Source organism: Marmota flaviventris, chromosome 16 (genome assembly GCF_047511675.1).
Source record: "Marmota flaviventris isolate mMarFla1 chromosome 16, mMarFla1.hap1, whole genome shotgun sequence".
In the NCBI taxonomy this organism is placed as follows: domain Eukaryota; kingdom Metazoa; phylum Chordata; class Mammalia; order Rodentia; family Sciuridae; genus Marmota; species Marmota flaviventris.
In genome coordinates, this window is record NC_092513.1 from 69,962,969 (window position 1) to 69,980,966 (window position 17,998).

General features: G+C 44.6%; 1 protein-coding gene across 10 annotated transcripts in view; it reads left to right on the forward strand.

The window, feature by feature from the left end:
- Positions 1 to 17,998, forward strand: part of Aopep (aminopeptidase O (putative)) — a 306,012-nt gene that overhangs the window by 181,134 nt on the left and 106,880 nt on the right. For all 10 annotated transcript variants that reach the window (XR_011704742.1, XR_011704744.1, XR_011704743.1 and 7 more), the window contains 3 exons: positions 6,330 to 6,432; positions 7,045 to 7,152; positions 16,827 to 16,870. Coding sequence is in view for 4 of the 10 variants with exons in the window: in XM_071602504.1 (XP_071458605.1) it covers positions 6,330 to 6,432; positions 7,045 to 7,152; positions 16,827 to 16,870 (255 nt within the window). In the remaining 6 variants the exon portion in view is untranslated. The remainder of the gene's footprint in view (positions 1 to 6,329; positions 6,433 to 7,044; positions 7,153 to 16,826; positions 16,871 to 17,998) is intronic.

The following is a 17,998-nucleotide window of genomic DNA, read 5'->3' on the forward strand; positions in this document are numbered from 1 at the left end:
GAAATGAGGGGGAGGGACAGGTTCACAGAGAGGCTTTCTGAAATGGGGGCTCCAGGAATATGGGTAGTACCTCTCTGTGCTCCCTCCATGGTTCTTTCTGGTGTCATCGTGGCAGTTCATGGTTGTCAAGGGGCCGGGTATGCGTCCCTTAGCACACAAATGGGACTGTCATGCATTGGGGTGACTGGTGGCCATGTTGGATCCAGCACTTTGTCAGCCAGCCCAGTTGGAGAGGGACCTTGTCCTCCTAGGTAGGCTGGAGTATGGTGGGAGTCACCCGGGCAGTGCAGGATCAGGGCAGCATAACAGGCCACAGCACCCCAGTCCCTGTCGTCTTTCATGTGTGTCCTCTGAAGATCCCCCGTCAACCCTCCGCCCCGCCTTTGCTCTCGCCTTCCTCTCTGTCTCCTTTGAAAACCTACCCAGATCCTCTCTCCTGTGTTCAGTGAGGCGATAAACTGCTTCCAACATTCACCCCTCTCTTCTCCTGTGTGGGGCTCTGTTTCTCAGGAGTCTCTGATTTATGGCCATCCAAACTGGAGGGCATTTCTGGTTTGGCATTGGATGCTCATTGCTTTTCTGAGTTTTGTCTTTTACATTCCAAATCTGCTTATCAAAATTTGTGGAATTCTTTGGTGTTTTCCATAGCTCTGTTCAGTACATCCTGACCTGTCACTTTCTTTACCTGTTCACCTCTCTTGTAGGTGCCCACTGGCTCCTTCCAGTTAGGGGGACACACTCTACCTTCATTTTCCCATGAGCCTTGTCTTAAATCATGTTAGCAGTTGTCACTTTTAACACTGGAATGATGTGCACCCCCCCCCCATGTCTCCTGTGGGGAAGGCCCTTCATGTACGATTGCCAGGAAACCCTCTTGGAAAGCACAAGGGCAGTCAGGTGTGCCAAGGACCAGTGGCTTTCGTACAATACAAATTCATTAGGGTGTTTCGGCCTTTTGTCCAGTTCTCTTTGGTGGCACTGCAAGTGCTCACAGGTGGCAGGTGCTCACTATGTACCCTTTATAGATGGACACATTGTTGCAAAATAAAAGTTTCTCTATGTCACTTACTCCACCTCCACTTTGTTACCCAGAGTTTTAGTGTCTTTTTCTGAGATGGATGTAGACTGAGAGGTGAGTGTGTAGGGATGTGCCCAGGTCTAGTGCTAAAACCCACAGCCACACTTGGAGTGTGTTTCCTTATTTGTTTTCTGCTGAGGAGGTGACAATAGCAAACCTAAAGAGCAGCCCTTAAAGGATTTGTGCTCATAAGGGAGGACATAGGGCTTCATATGCACGCAATGTCTTTAAAAAAAGAGAGAGAGAGAGAGAGAGAGAGAGAGAGAAGAAAGAAAAAAGAAAGCTTTTTATTTTGGAATAGTTTTAGGCTCTCAAGAAGTTGCCCCAACCAGGCATAGTGACTCATGCCTGTGATCCCAGTGACTCAGCAAGCTGAGACAGGAGGATCCCAAGGCCAAGGCCATCATCCTCAGAAACTTAGCGAGGCTCTAAGCAACTTAGTGAGACCCCTTCTCAAAATTTTAAAAACTTAAATAGAAAGAGCTGGGGCTGTACCTCAGTGTGTAAGCACCGCTGGGTTAATTCCCAGGTACTGCTCCCCCCACCCTGCAAAAGAGTTGTTGCCCTAGTGATAGAGTCCCTGTGTCCCCTTCCCTGCTGGCTCCTGATAACACCCCACCTGTGAGCCATTTTTCTCATCTTTTCAAGGTCTTTTCCCAGCACAGGAAGGTTTAGCTGCTGCTTCTGAGCCTGGGAAGGATGCACAGTCCTGTGATAACAATGCGTACACAGTGCTTCCCCAGTGCTGGCAGGAGCACTGGCTCAGTGCTCCCAGACACCGCACAGCCCCTGGAGGTTCCGAAGAAACTCCCACTCACCCCTTTTACAGAGGAAGGAACTGGGCCCACGGGGCGGCAAGATTCATGCCCAGGCTCTTAGCCAGCATGTTATGCCGCTTCCTTGGTCATTTGCGGCCAGGTGGACACTACGGGGCTAGTTTCCATGGGAGGGTAGGTGAGTAAGGCTCTGCCTGCTCTTGGGGCAACCATCGGGCAGCAGGGAGGTTGAGATGCTGATGAATTCCCTTCTTTCCTGTAAGTAGGCTACTCAGTCCTGGCTCAAGCAGGGCGCTTGTGAGTGTAGAGGCAGAGGTCTGGTGGCTCTCACACCAGCTGTCAGGAGTGTGGAAGAGCATGATGGCAGACGGCCTATCTGGGCTGGGCAGTGTCCTGGGTGTTCAGAGCCAGCTGACAGGTCTGTGCACCTTTCAGAGGCATTTTCCCACACTCCACCCTTGGCGATGGTCCTGCAGGGTTGGTGCTCTTGTCGAAAGGCTTGGTTCCAAATCAAATCAGTGTGTCCCAAATACTGTTACCACCTGCCTGCTCTTTAAAGGTCCACATGCTTCTGTGCTTGCAGCAGGGAAGCATGGCTGGAGAGAGGAGATCATGTCTCTCAGGCCTTGCCTCTGGCACTTCAAAAGCCCAAGGCACTGGAGTCCCCATGACCTTGGTAACTTGACCTCCCACATTGCATTGTGTAGATTCCAGCCAATGAAGTAAGGACAGAGTCCAATTCCCAGAGTTAACCCACCGCTGCCTTTACACAATGCTTCCGTAGTGCCTGAGCCCCGTCCTAAACTTACAGGTGAAGAAATGGCTTTAGAGAGGTGACAGTTCCTCACAGGCTCTCCACTCGGTATTTGGCATGGCCACAATGGGGTCCCATTTCTTGGGGAGGCCCCAGAGTACACATGCCCTTTGGTGGCCTGTGGACTTGGCTTCCCTCTTGATACTCTGCCACTAGCCAGCTCTGGAGTCTTCTATAGGTTCTCAGTTTCTTCAACTTTAATGGCCGTGGTCATATCCTTGCCTCAACAGGCCCTTGTGAAGTGGAGAACATGATTCTTAGGAAGCGTACTGGCAGGGAGATGCCTCAGAACTGGGGGCTGTTAGTCCGCACCCAGGTTTCCATCTATTAGGAATGAATGTGGCTTCAGTTAGTGGAATAGGAAAGCAGTGTTGATGTAAACGAATGGTGGTTATCATTCTCATAGTAAGAAATAAAGAGCAGGCAGTCGTGGGCTGGACGGGAGCTAAATGCACCATGCTCCTCTCTTTCATCCCCTTCTATCCTCCACAGCATGCTGGTTTGCCTCTTCGTGGTCTCAAAATGGCGGCTAAGTTCCATCCCTCATGTCTGGGGAGAAGAAGAGCAGTAGTAATCACCTTTTCCTCTTTTATAAGATGAAGAACAACTTTTCCAGACCCCACCTCCAGCCACTGCAGATAACAGCTTTTGTTTCTGGCTTGGGCTATGTCTTCTGGCTCCCGAGGGGCACTCAGAAAATGGGCGTTTAGCTTTTCAGAATCATTTGTACTGGTGGTATGGAAGAAGGCAGAAGAGTGGAGTAGATTCTGAGACAATTAGAATTGCCACAGTCCTTCCTACCTCTCACGTTATCATTTTTAAAAATATTTCATCAGCTGGGCGTGGTGGTGTACACCTGTCATCTCAGCTACTTGGGAGGCTAAGGCAGGAGCATCAAAGTTTGAGGCCAGCCTAGGCAACTTAGAAAGACTTGTCTCAAAAAAGAGAATGCACTGGGGACATAGCTTAGTAGTGAAGCACCCGGCCACAGGTGGGAGGGTCCCTGTCCTCGGTGTGCAGAGTCCTGTGTTTCAGACACAGCAGCGAAGCCTTTTCCAGGCTGATTTCCCTCTAGTCTCACAGAATATGCCACTTTAGGTGTATCTACTTTTTCTTAACTTTTTAATTGAAATTCAACATACATACACCAAGGTGCAGAAAGCTTTCCTAGGTAGTTGAAAGGATCTGTACTATTTATGTGCATAAAGCCGACTGAAGAGTAAGTAGTCTGCAGAGCAGCCCAGCAGCCCAGGAACCCCCTCTCCCTGCCAGTCCTCCTGCCCAAAGGCAGCCACTGTGCCCATCTGTGTCACCATAGGTCAGTCTTGCCCATTCTTGAACTTCATCAAAATGGATCGTACATTTTTGCGTGTTCTTTGTGGGTCTGACTTTGGTCACTTGTCTGTGAGGTTCATGTATGTTATTGAGTGGGGTCGTGGGTCATGGGTCTCCTGCATTCTCCATGCTGACTCTGCGTGGACCTAGGGTAAGTCGTGTCCTGAGAACCCAGGGAGAGTTTCCTGTTTCCAGCGTGGATTTTCTTCTCACAAACCACCCTTTGGTCTCACAGAGCGTGCCTGTGCACTGCTCGCTCAGCTCCCAGTCTACTTTAAAAGGAGACTCTGGGGCACTTTTGCCTTGGTGCTGTCGGCATAAAAGAATTTCCTTGAGCACATCTTCATTTGGAGAGGGTGGGGAGAGAGGGTGGGAGAGGAAGGCAGGCATTGGGGAAGGACATTTTTAGGCAAAGGAAAAACAGCCACTCAGGCATCCTGGGGAACTGGAGCCTGGAGCCTGGAGCCTGCCTACAGCCTGCCTGGAGCAGAGCGGTCTGGTCTTGATCCCTCCCCTCCAGCAGCCTCCGTTCAGAGCTGCAGGGCAGCCCCGCCTCTCTTGGAGCTGGGCAACCTGGTTCGAATTCAGGTTGACTCTTATTTTTTTTCAGTACTGGAGATGGAACTCAGAAGTGCTCTACCACAGAGCCACATCCCCAACCCTTTTTATTTTTCATTTGAGACAAGGTCTTGCTAAGTTGCCCAGGCTGGCCTTGAACTGGCCTTGAGGCTATTCTTGCTTCAGCCTCTGGGAGGAGCTGGGCTGTGCATGTAGTCTTTGTGGTCTGACTTCTGTTACTTAGCTGACAGTGGCATGTGCCACCATGCCTGGCTCCAGGTTGACTCTCGAGAAGCCACCCTTCCCTGATTGTAGGTGATGAGCTCCCGTGAGAGCTGGGGTGGCTTTCTTCATGACACTGCTCCACCGCAGGGCGCACCTGGTGTGGGGAAGAGCTGCTGTGTGTTGGCCGTCTCAGGTGCGGTACAGGCACTCGCTGTCCCTACAGGTGTGCTGCAGATGCGCAGACTGCAGCTCTGTGGTGACTCGAGGGACCCATCCTCTTCGTCTTCCTTTTGTCATCTGCTGGTTTTGAGCCATGTGTCTTCCAGGATAATTTTCTGGAACATTCAGCTAAGACTCAATCAGAGAATCTTTGTGCTAAAGCAGTTACAATATTTTATTGAATTTATTGAGTAATCCTTGGCCCTTGCTAGAGACTTTGTAGTATATTATTTCCACAGAACCTGGGAAGGAAGGTGGGATCATTTCATTTTACTGGTGAGTAAACAGGGGTTAGAGAATTTGAATAACCTGCTAGCAACTAACCGGTTGTAAGAAGGAGGCTGATTTTAAAAGTGGGACTTTTATATTCCAAAGGCCTTGTATCTTGTACCAAGTAAGCCTGCCTTTTTAAAATAACCTCCCATCTTTCTGATGTGCCAGTCCTCTTCATCTCTTCCTGACCCCAGCCTCAAAACACCCCTCAGTATTTATCCAGTCGGTGACCGGGCTCAGAACAGCCGAGAGCTGCATGTGCCTTGTCACTAACTTGGAGTTTAGCTGGCTGCTGAAGCTTAACTCTAACACGGTGCACAAGTATTTATTAGATGTCCCAAAGGGCCTGTCATATTTCATTAAAGGAATTTTAAAAAAATATTTAAAACCAAGAGCACAGTGGTAAAGAGCCTGTTGGGTAATAAGTGATGCTGACCCCAGGCCTTGGCAAATCCAAACAAACCTGAGACTTCTGTTTGCCTCAGTTTCCTTCCTTGGCGAAATGAGGGGTTTAAGTGTGTGATTACTAATGTTTCCATCACTTCAAAAGCCAGGAACTTCTTTGACCTTTAAAAAGTTCTAAAATGGGTTCAGAATACAAATATTTCTTAAAGGAGCCTTAATTATTAAATACAGACCTAGAGAAGTGGATAAACATTGAGACTTTCAAAAACAAATTTTAAAAATATATTTGAATATATATTTAAAATATATTTTAATTACCCAGTTCATCATTCCCACCAAGAAAGGGCATCTTCAATAATTCATATTGAAGCTTGGATTCTTTAAGGGTCTGGCACATTTTATCTTGGATAGGATGACATAAAATACTGCCAATAGCCAACCTCAAGTTGCCAACCTTAAATATAAGTCCCACCTTGTTCACTATTCAAATTTATAATATAAATTCTTTTAAATTATACCTGGTACTGAATTGAATTGGAATTAAAACTCTTTTGAGCAGCTCTGGAGATAGGAATAGGATGATTTTATTGTTTAATTAGTTACAGATGTGTTATACTTAAAGAAATTGTTACTGTTATCATTTTAGACCCAGTAAAGAGAAAACTGGCCAGGTGAGCGACTCGGGAGCATCTGTGGTCAAACATGGACTCAACCCTGAGAAGATCTTCATGCAGGTTCATTATCTAAAGGTGAGTGCAGCTAGTGGCTCAAGCCAGTTATTCTGGGGCAGCTTTATTTAGGTTATACAGTTGAATAATGATGATTAGTAACATGGTTGAGCAAAAGCAGAAAAATTATGAATATTGTAATGCCGTCTGGTTGGGTAGCATCCGAATGTCCTCTAATTAAAGCACTTACTACCGCTGAACAAGGGGGCATGAATCAAAGGAAGCTGGGAGAGTCCCTGCCCCAGACCTCTTCTCCCTGGCTTCCAGTTAGCCTTGAAGAATAGAACCTTCCAGTTGCTCTCAGATTCCAACCAGAGGAGGAGCAGTAAGGAAAACTTCCAAGTTGGAAAGACCATGCTGGGAGCTGAGGTGGGGAGGAGCTGGACCTCTGCCCTTGCAGGTCACGAGGGACTCTCAGGTGCCACCTGAACCAAATCAGAACAGACAGTGAAAGGATGAGGAAGGAGTTGAGGACTCAGCAGTGCATCCTCCTGGTCAGAATATAAAGGGCGGCCTGGGACAGTGAGGTGGCACCTGCTAGGTGCACATGGGCTCCGGGGCTAAGTGACAGTGGCCGTTTTGTGAAGGGCCCATCACGGACATCTTGTTTTCTCTCTTCTTTCTTTCTTGTAGGGCTACTTTCTTCTTCGGTTCCTTGCCAAAAGACTTGGAAATGAAACCTATTTTTCATTTTTAAGAAAATTTGTACACACGTTTCATGGACAGTTGATTCTCTCCCAGGTAATTGACGGGTTCTTGGGAGCTCATGATATGCAACTGAAGGGGATGCGGCATGTGGAGATTGAATTATGCCAGCATTCAAAGAGGAAAAGGATTGACTATTTCATTCAGGGTGGAAATTATGAACAAAGTGGACACAAGGAAGGTGTTCTCGGGGAGGGTGAGCTCCTTGCAACTGGGGGACAGACCCACCCGAAGCCGTCTGAGCACAGTGATGCAAATGACTGTACCCTGAGTGATCTTAACAACAAAACAAGCATTCCTTCTTCCTGGAGTCGTCTTTGCGGGGTTCATTATCTAAATCTTACCCTTCAGTCTGCACTTGATGCCAGGACTTCAGAGCCACCCTAGCTGAGCAGATGTGCATCAGCCCGCTTCTCTTTTGTTGCCCTTAATGTCATTCCCATTATCTGTATTGTATTTTCATGATAGCACTGTCTCTTGTCTGTTCCTTCTCTTTATGTATGAGCTAATGTAGGCCAACATGTATTTAGTACAGTCTGGCACACAGTAGGTATGCTGTAAATCTTTAATAAACAGATTAAAAGGAAGACACCCTGAAACATCAGACAGCCTGGCCCCAAGACAGTTGGAAAGAGACCCTGTCCACTCCCGTGGGTGTGGGGTGAGCGGTACCTGGCAAGGAAGCTAACAGTGAGAGCTCTGAAAACAGTGCTCATGTTGGCAGGGGTTGGACAGAGGGTGTCTTAGATCATTGTGTTCAGACACGGCTGTGTGTCGCATCATCCGCAACATGAGAAGGAAAGGGTGTGTGACTATAACCTGACACACCGAGGAGAGCAAGACTGATATCCAAGCCCTGTGCTCTTTTAATCTTTTTGGTGTCTTGAGGAGGCGATTCTCCTGTAGTTAGAAAGGCAGTTCAAAGCAGATTTAGACTCCTCGCGTGCTTGGTTGGCTCTGATGGGTCCAGGTCCTGCCGCTTCAGCCATTTCTCACCAAGATGCTCCCACCGTGTGTGGGACTTCCTGTGACCACTGAGGTTCTGGCTTCATTTCCCATGAACTCCTGCTGCTCTATCAACCAGCTCATTCAGTTTTTCTTTTATCTCTTTTGAATAACTTTGTTTTTCCATAACAACTTTATTGAGATGAAATTCACATGCCATAAAATTTACCCTTTAGAAATGTGCAAGCTTGTGATTGTGCAGCCCTCAGCATGATCTAATTTTAGAACATTTTCATCAACCCCGAAAGAAATCATCAGCACTCGCTTCCCCATCCACCCTTCCTGCCGACACTATCTGCTCTGTCTCTGGGGATCGGTCTCTTCTGGACATTTCATAGAAATGAACCACGTGGTCTTGGGTGTCTGACTTTAGTTCATGCGGCATGTTTTCAGGGGTTGTGTAGCATGTACCAGGACATCACTCCTGTTTCGTTTGTTTGTTTTCTTTTTTTGAGATGAGGCCTTACTCTGTTGTTCAGGCTGGTCTTGAACTCCTGGAATCAAGTGATCCCTCCTGCCTCTGCCTTCCAAGAAGTTGCCTAGTTTTAATTGTGTTAATCGTGGTAACGTACATTAAACTTATCATTTTAGCCATTTTAAGTGAATGATTCAGTGGAATTAAGTGCATTCACTTTTTTTCCCCAGTGATCACCATCATCCCTCTCCATCTTCATCTTCCCAAACTGAAGCTCTGAACCCATTGAACAGTGCCTCCCTGCTCTTCCCAGCCCCAGGCTCTGGCAACCACCATTCTTTTTTCTGTTTCTATGAATTTGATTACTGTAGGTGCTTCATGTAAGAAGAACTGACCATCAGGTGTCCTTGGTGTCTGGCTTACTCACCTAGCGTCATGTCTTCAGGGCCACCTACATTGTGGCAGGCAGAACTTCCTCTCAGTTCTTTGGAGCATATACACAGAAGTGGGATTGGTGGACCATGTGGTAGTTCTATGTTTGGGTTTTTGAGGAGCTGCTAGATTATTTCCACAGAGACTAGGGCGTTTTACATTCCACCTGCTGAGGGTTCTGGTTTCTCCACGCTTGTCAATGCTGGTTGCCTTCCGTGTTTTGATAATGGGTCTGAAATTATATCTTCCCTATGGGTCTGAAATTATCTCCCGATAGCTTTGATCTGCGTTTCTCTCATGGCTTAATGATGTCGAGCGTTCTTTATGTGTTTATCGACCACTCATGTATCTATTTTGGAAAAAATGTCAGTTCATATCCTTTGACCATTCCTTATTTGGGTTGCCTTTTATTATTGAGTTATAAGAATAGTTCATATGTTCTGAACAGAAGTCCCTTATCAGATATGATTTGCAAACGTTTTCTGTTTTTTAAAAATATTTATATTTTTAGTTTTAGGTAGACACAATATCTTTATTTTATTTTTATATGGTACTAAGGATTGAACCCAGAGCCTCATGTATGTCCCGTGAACACTCTATCACTGAGCCACAACCCCAGCCCCAGTATTTTCTGTTTTTATGCATTGTATTTTTGCTTTCTTGATAGTGTTCTTTACAGCAAAGAGTTTTTAATTTTGATAAGTCAAATTTTCTATTTTCTATTTGATTTCTTGGGTTTTGGGTGTGTTGTATCTAAGAAACTACTGTTTGATTGAAGTTTTGAAGATCTACTTCTGTTTTCTTCTAAGTTTCATGGTTTTAGCTCTTATGTTTAGGGCTCTGATTTTTGTATAAGTTGTGAAGATGATGTCCAACTTCATTGTTTTGCATGTATCTAGTTGTTCCCTACCATTTCATGAAAAGGCCATCCTTTTCCTCCATTGAATTATCTTAGAACCTTTGCAAAAACCATTTGACCGTTAATGTAAGGGTTTGTTTCTGTACTCTAATTCAATTCCACTTATCACTATTTCTGTCTTCATGCCAGTACCACCAGTGCCTTAATTACCGTATCTTTGTATTAAATTTGGAAACACTGCTTTTACAACATACTCACTATAGAAATTCAAGCAATACAGAAAGGTACAAAGGAGATCAGTCATCATTCAAATTCCCACCACCCAGAAATGCCTACAATTGATATTGCGTTAATACCATTTTAGAAGCCACACTATTTCTCTCTATATGTGCTCTATGTGAGGTATGTATACACCTCGAAGATTGTGTATGTGTGTGTGTGTGTGTGTGTGTGTGTGTATATATATATATATATTATATGTTTATGTACACATGGATAGGAATTGTTCAAAATAATTTTATAACAGTAGGAATATATATGTATATGTATGCATATGTATGGATATTTCCCCACCCAGTACTGGGGATAAACCCAGGGCCTCACCCACACTAGGCAAGCATTCTACCACTGTGTTACATCCCTAGCCCCTGTATATATTTTTTAATGAACTGTTTCAAATTTCTTTCTCTAAAACTTGGTAAATGAAAAAGAAACTAAAGGGAAGGTAAAGAACTTTCTAAACTTCAGATTAATGTAAGAGAGATCATTTCCTCAAAGATTCGTCTATGGTTAAGAAATATTACTACAGAAAAAATTTGTTAAAAGGTTGAAATTGTTATTTTCCCCTTACGTATTTCATCTTATGGAGCATCAGCTTATTCACTACTATGAAAGTTAAGGAAATCAGCAGTTATAAACTTCCACTACTTCTCCTAGTTCTAAATTTTTCTTAATTATTATTATAGAGTGAGGTTTATAGTTCATTCACAGTATACACTGTAACCATGCTTTTCACAGTTGTGTAGCTTTTGGTTTATTTGGTTATGAGAGAGTATCTTACTAAGATGGTCAGGCTAGCCTAGGACTTGTGATCCTCCTGCCTCAGCCTCCCAAGTTGCGGGGAATACAGGCAGGCACCACTGTGCACAGCCAATTATATAGTTTCAGCTCTGTGAATAAAGGATTTCAGTGTTTGTCACCAGTCATTTTACTGTGCTTCTATATTCATGAATATTTTATTTTGATTCAACTCTTTGTTGGCCAAATTTCAATAATAACTTGGTGTTCAAATTGCCATCTCCCAGGCTGTGTGACTTCTGAGTTCTTCCTGCTTGAGGATGCTTGCGTGTTGGCTATATTTGAATTACAAACTGGTTTCATATTCTGGGACACATTTCCATTCTGCAGAACTTCAGACATTGCTCCACTGCCTTCTGGTATTAATGCTGTAGAAACCATTGAAATTAACCTACTTTTCTCCTTTTAGACCACTTAGATGGCAGAAGAACTCATTATCTTTGAAGTTTAGTAATTTATTGAGAAAATAGGTTGGTGCCCATGGTTTTGGGTTGTTCCCCTTCCCTCCACCCACCAAAAACAGCTACATTTTTAAACCATAGTTCTATCCTTTATTGAAATTGTCTTAGTTTTATCTCTGAATGTGATTGTCCGCCTACAGGTTCTGAATTTCAGACTTGCCAGTTATCCCTGTGTCGTGTCTTCTTTGTCCTCCATGCCTATTATTTATGAATTGCTTCTTATCTTTCTCTTCTTGACAGCCTGGGCTCCTATCAAGCTGCCCCTTTTATTATTAGCACTGTCTTCTCGAGTGCTGTTCTTTTCATCGCCATTCCTACTTCATTAATGTCTCATACTGATGGGATTTGGGTCCTTAATTTGTTTCCTTTGTTTTGGAACCTCTCTTTTCTTCACCCTTTGTTGTTTTGTCATCTTTCTGCTTTCATTTTACTGAGCTTATTTTGTGTTTTTGTTAATATATCTTATAGTGTTAAGCATTCGTGGAACATTTTCTTCTTTTCCTTGGGCCATGTTTTCGTGAAGCCTGGATTCTTGGTCTCTTAGGTGTGTTGCTTCTGTCTGTCTCTTTGGTGGATTGTCATGTTAGTTCACACAGTTGCAGGACCTTTCCTGTGAATTCTCATATATAGGGAACATGAATCTTGCCTCCTTTCCCCATTCTTCTTGGGCTTGCTTTTCTTCCCCTCTGAGCTGCAGTTTGAGCGTCAGCCTCTGTGCATGGAGGAGGGCGGAGGCGGACTCTGCTGTGGCCCTAGCCAGCCTTTGTTGGAGAACTGGCCCTGTGTCTCCTGCAGATGTATTAAGTGTCCCCTTGCCAAGAGTCTCGTGACCTGATAGGGCATAGCCTTTCCCACCGCAGGCTTCTCTGGGTGATGCTTGTTCCTCGGCTCCATTGGAGCTTCGAGCTCCGCTGCTCATCAGAGTCCTCCACAGAGGCTGGCTTCCCACGTTTTGCTCCTCTCTCCAGCATGCATTTCCAGTCCCTCCACAGTCAAAAGGGAGGAAAGGTGAAGTTATTCCTGCTTCTTTCCAAATGTGGTATTAACGCTGGTGAAGTCTGCCAGGTGTGGTCAGCTCAGCGCTGCGCAGCACAGTGGGAGGCTGCAGGAGGGGCAGAGGGAGAGTGGGCGGTGGGGCCAGAGCCCTAGCTCCTGCCTTCCTGGCATTTGGAGCCCATGCCGGGAGCTTGTACTATTTTCTTTGTTGGGATGCTGCTGATCCTCTATTTGCTATTTTCAGAAGTTTCCTTTTTTTCTCTGTGTGTGTGTGTGTGTGTGTGTGTGTGTGTGTATTAGACAGGGTCTTGCTACTTGCCCCTGGCAGGTCTCAAACTCCTGAACTCACATAATCCTCCTGCCTCAGCATTCAGAGTGCTAGGACTACAGGTGCATGCCACCACACCACGCTTTTTTTTTCTTTTTAGTTATACATGACAGTAGATTATATTTTGACGTATCAAACATACACGGAGTACAACTTGTCATTCTTATGGTCATACGTGATATGGAGTTACACTGGTCGTGTATTCATATATGAACATAGGAAAGTGATGTCCCATTCATTCAACTGTCTTTCCCATTCCCGTTCCCCATCCCTTTCCCCCATTCCCCCCACATTCAATCCATTGAACCCACACACCACCACCCCCATGCCAGTTATGAGTCAGCAGCATCCTCATATCAGAGAGAATTTTTGGCCTTTGTTTTGTTTGGGACTGGCTTATTTTACTTAGCATGATAATATCTAGTTCTATCCATTTACCAGCAAATATCATAATTTCATTCTTCTTTATGGCTGAGTAATATTCCATTGTGTATATATATACCACATTTTCTTTATCCACTCATCTGTTGAAGGGCACTTAGCTGCTATTGTGAATTGAGCTACTGTGAATATGGATGCGGCTGCATCACTATAGAAGCCAAGCTTTTCAAATACATATTTTTAATGGATTGCATCTTAACTTACATTGCTTGTTAATTATTGATAAGGAAGAATTGTGATCCAGTTTCCTTATGCAGAAGCCCCTCAGTTTCTTCCTCTTTTGCCTTACTTCTTCCTTTCCCTTCTATGCCCCGCACCTGCCAGCATTTCAGTTTGACCACCCTTCTAGCTGCCACTGAATCCCTTGTAAGCATGACAGTGACTGATTCTTCTCAATCTTGTTTCTTCTCTGACTCTGCCAATCCTGTCCTTGCTTCAGCATTTTGATTATTTGCTTTGCCTCTCTTGCCCACCCATGACCATAGTAATCATTCATAAAACATTGATAGGGGTTATTAATCCTGTGTACTTGTCAAGCCAGTGTCAGTTTTTCCAGTAGAATCTATATGCGCCTGCTTTTTATTGAATACTTTCACCAGAACTAAAAAATAATTACCAAATTAGCCATGTGCCAAAATCAGTGTTAGTTTTCTAAAAATTATAATGCTTAATTTAGTATTGTTAGGTGTTAATCAAAACAAGCTGTCTGGGACTGATCTAATTAGCATATAGATTATAGGGAGAGCAGGGCTTGAAAACCAAAATCTCAAGGAATGTGTTATTTCTAACTGTGGCCTGGGCTTGGAACCATTGCCAGGGACTCAGATTCAATTTCAACCCATGTCCCTCTCCAGTGACAGAGGTGTTTATTCTCAGGCGTGCTGCAGAGGTGACCCTCTGGGACCCCCCCTATTTGTTGCTAACTGACTTGCCTTGGTGGTGCTAGAATGAGCCGGGAGGGACAGCCCTCCTTGTCCAATTAGATCTCGAAGTTGCTTTCAGAAAACTGCCAGCCGCTGAAGGAAAGAGTGGGGAGAGATGAAAGAACTGAAGAGAAGCAGCAAGGGGAAATCAATCTTAAGAGGCATAATTCTGTTTATTTCCTGGTGTTTTGGTGAAAGAAGAGTCTACTCCAGGGTGTACGCAGTTTTACAAGAGGAAGCAGAAAAACCAGTGTTTTGTGTTTAAATTTTGGGTCTTGGAAGGAGTAAGAAGGGCTGGCTGGGCCGATTCTGTGGACAGATGCACAGGACTGCCTACCTGAGAAACGAGAGCCTTGTAGAGCCATGGGCCTGCCTGCAGGATGGAGGACCATCCAGCTCTGCAGCCAGGACGTTCCCACAGATGCCAGGGGGTGGGTGTGTGACCCCGGCAGTCACTGGCAGCCTCCGGCCAGCTGCTGTGTTACCTGCAAACCTCACCTTGGAGGCAGGAAGCAGCAGATTCTCTAGAATGGTGACCTGCCAGGAGCAGGAAAACCATCTTTCTTTAAAAGTGGAGCAGGGCTTCCAGGGAACGTCCTGTGTTCCCACGGAATTCAGGATTGTTGCACTTCACATTCCTGCACAGACAGGACCCAGCTATAATTGGAAAATGCAAAAGGGCAGAACTAAGGTTAACTCTGAAAATTTCCTGCTTCTCATGCAATTAAATTCTCCCCCTTGTTAAGTTAATGGAATTTTTCCCACATAATTGAGTATAAATTACCAGGCAAATATGGGGTAAGTGGGTGTGGGCTATAGGAGTTGATGACATCATTAGTAAAAAGTTATCATTGCAGTATTTGGATTTTTAAGAATCAAAAATCCTGCCAACGGCTGGGGTTGTAGCTCAGTGGTAGAACGCTTGCCTTGCACGTGTGAGGCCCTGGGTCTCATTAATTTCTAATTGGATGCTTTACAAAATAATTTTTTAAATGATAAAAATAATCACTTTTAGGACTTTGAGCAAAACAGATTTTTGCATACCAAATCCTGCTCTTGTTTCCCTTGGCATTCTTCTCCAAATATCCCTGGTAGGTGCCTTTGTAAGGCATTAATTAATTTGGAATTCTCCTATCCCCCTTCATTTTTATGACATGATCCGTACTTTAAATATTTTGTGTTATTTTCTCCAAGTGAAGGAGCAATAGAAAAGTAAAGTCTTAGAAGAGAACAGAGCTTGCAAGGAATAAATCTTTTTTTAGTACCTTACTAAGGACACCTTGCTTCTGATAGAAGTGGACTGTGACCACCTAGGAACGTGTACAGGTGGGACAGCTGGCTGTCCAGTGTAGCCGTGACTGCACTTCAGTGTGGGATCAGGAAAAGAACTCCTCACCCTGCAAACTGCAGGTTTCTCCTGCCCTGCGAGTCCTTCTGTTTCCTGGTGGGGAGAGCAGCAGCACAGTCAGAGCATTGGGTGGACTTTGGTCAGGAGGCACTCTCATTTGCCACATGCATAGTGGGTCACCTGGACTGACTCTTTCAAGGACCCATTTAAAAAGATTATTTTCTATTTGTTAAAAACTCCTAGTGTAGCTCTTCTTTGTTGTTCAGTATTATCAGGTTTCCAGAAAGTTAACTATTGTTCTGTTTCATGTTTATAGTTCTCTAAAATGTATCAGATGATGAAAGTGGACACTAGGGTTGCCCACACAGCAAATAAAAGTACAGAATAGAAAAATATAGCCAAATTTGAATTTCAGTAAATATATAAAAATATATTTTTTGCATATTTATGCCCCCAGTTTAACTGGGCATTCTGTATCTTATCTAACACCACCAATCAAGATTAAATCAAATTCTAAGAGAGATGGGCTGAGAAGTTGGGTTACAGTACACAAGGTACAAATTAAATATAAACAATCGTTCATATTTGAATTGTGTAGGCCTTATGTTTTAAAAGAGTCCTTAACTTTGGGAGATATTTAGTAGAACATATGTTGATAAAATTATGTAATATTTGGGATTTGCTTATAAATGCAGGAGGCAGGGAATTCGGGGGGCAGGACTGGCTGTGGGTTGGTGAATGTGAAGGCTACTTATCCTATTCTGCATACTTTTTTATTGTGTTTGAAATTTTCACATAAAAAAAAAATGAGACAGAGATAGTCATGAGTCTTGCCTTAGGTTAAGGAATTCTATCATGTAAGCATCTCAGATGTCCAGCAACTGAGGTTTGTGCAGTGATAGGAGAAGAGGCTGTGGATGGAAACAAGAGCTTCTCCAGCGTGTTCAGAGTTATGGACATCTTTGTTCCTTGATCGACATGTTTATCAACTTGATTTTTGTTATCTTTCCTTGGAACAATGCAGGCGAGTTGCAAGTGAGTTTCCAGCCTCTGCAAGCGTAGGTTGTTCACGGGTTATCCAGGAAAGCTCCTGAGGAGAGGACATGGGTGAGTAGGGAGGGAGGACACTCGATACCCTGGCAGCTTTTGAAAGCATTAAACACCAAATAAACTGTCGGGGGTAGGTCAGAATAACAAGCATTATGTTTTTCAACTCGTTTATGGTTTTTAAAAAACTCATCTCTCTAAGTGACTGGACTGAAGTGCTGGGAAGTCAGTAAATTGAGTATACGGTCTGATAAGTTGCCTAGTCTTGCTGGGCTAGCAGGTGAGCTGTCAGCAGCTGGGAAGGCTCAGTCTCTGGCATGGTTCTGGCAGTTACTTACTGATGGACATCTTTAATGGTTTGCTTTTTTCTTATTCCAGGATTTCCTTCAAATGCTGCTGGAGAGCATCCCAGAAGAAAAAAGGTAAGGTCCAACTTAGGAATTAAGAGCCCAGTTTTACTTTTACTGTTAAGAATGACCCTACCATTGTTTGGCTTGTTACTTCCTAGAAGTTTGATTTTTCTCTCTTACCAAGGCCCTGGCTCAGCCAGTGGAGTCACTGGATAGACAATCATACTTTGGGATAGGCCCAAGTGGACAGTGGAGGCCAGTGTGTACACCTGAGATTCCCAGAGTCGGGGTCCCAAAAGTGTTTTAGGAGGCAAACAAAGACAATCTGTGGTCTCAACTGCTGTAGAAAAGAACAGTGGAGAAGAAAGTTTTGAAAATGGGGGTGCCTCCAGTAACGTGGCCTACTAAAGGGGACACTTGAGTTGGAGGTGAGTGGTGAAGTCAGGCCCTGGTAGGTTCTAAACCAGGTCTGCTGCTTCCTCCTGTGAAGCTTAGAGTGGGTCACTTCATTCCCTCCACATTTGTTCTCCACCTTCACTGCTGAGGTTAGGATTAGACCTCTGAGGCTTGTCAGTGACCAATGTAGTCACCATATCCTCGCTTTAAGAGCATCCAGAGGCGGTGTGTACAGAGACCATTCGACCCTTGGCACTCTTCACTGACATCACCATCCAGGGATTGTGAGGAGCCAGCATTTATTGGGAGTTTATTTCATGAAGATAGCCATTTAATCCTCAAAACAACACTCTTTGGTAATTGTATATTTATCCCAATTTTACCAAGAAGAGGACAGGGTACCAAGCCTGAATTTCATGGCAGTATGTGGCAGGGCTGGGATCTGAGCCCAAGCGTCTGGCTCTAGAGTCTGTCCTCATACCCACTATATTGCCAGTGGGGAAACGGGCTCCGGAATGGAGTGGCTTTTCCACACTCCCTTAGCAGGCGAGATAGCACAGCCTGGAGCTGGGTCTGTGTCATTCTCACTCCCTCTCCTCTGTGTGCTGCTCAGTACGAGCCCACTGTCCTGAAGGGAGGAGATTCTCATCCTTGCAAGTGTTCAGTTGTAGGCTGCCAACCTCCCACGGGGAGGAGGTTGTAGAGGAGGTTTCAGACCCATGTTTTAGGTAGACTATATTCATTCCAATTTTTACTTCTTATATTTTTTATCTTAACTTGGTCCCTGCAAGTAAATACCCTGAA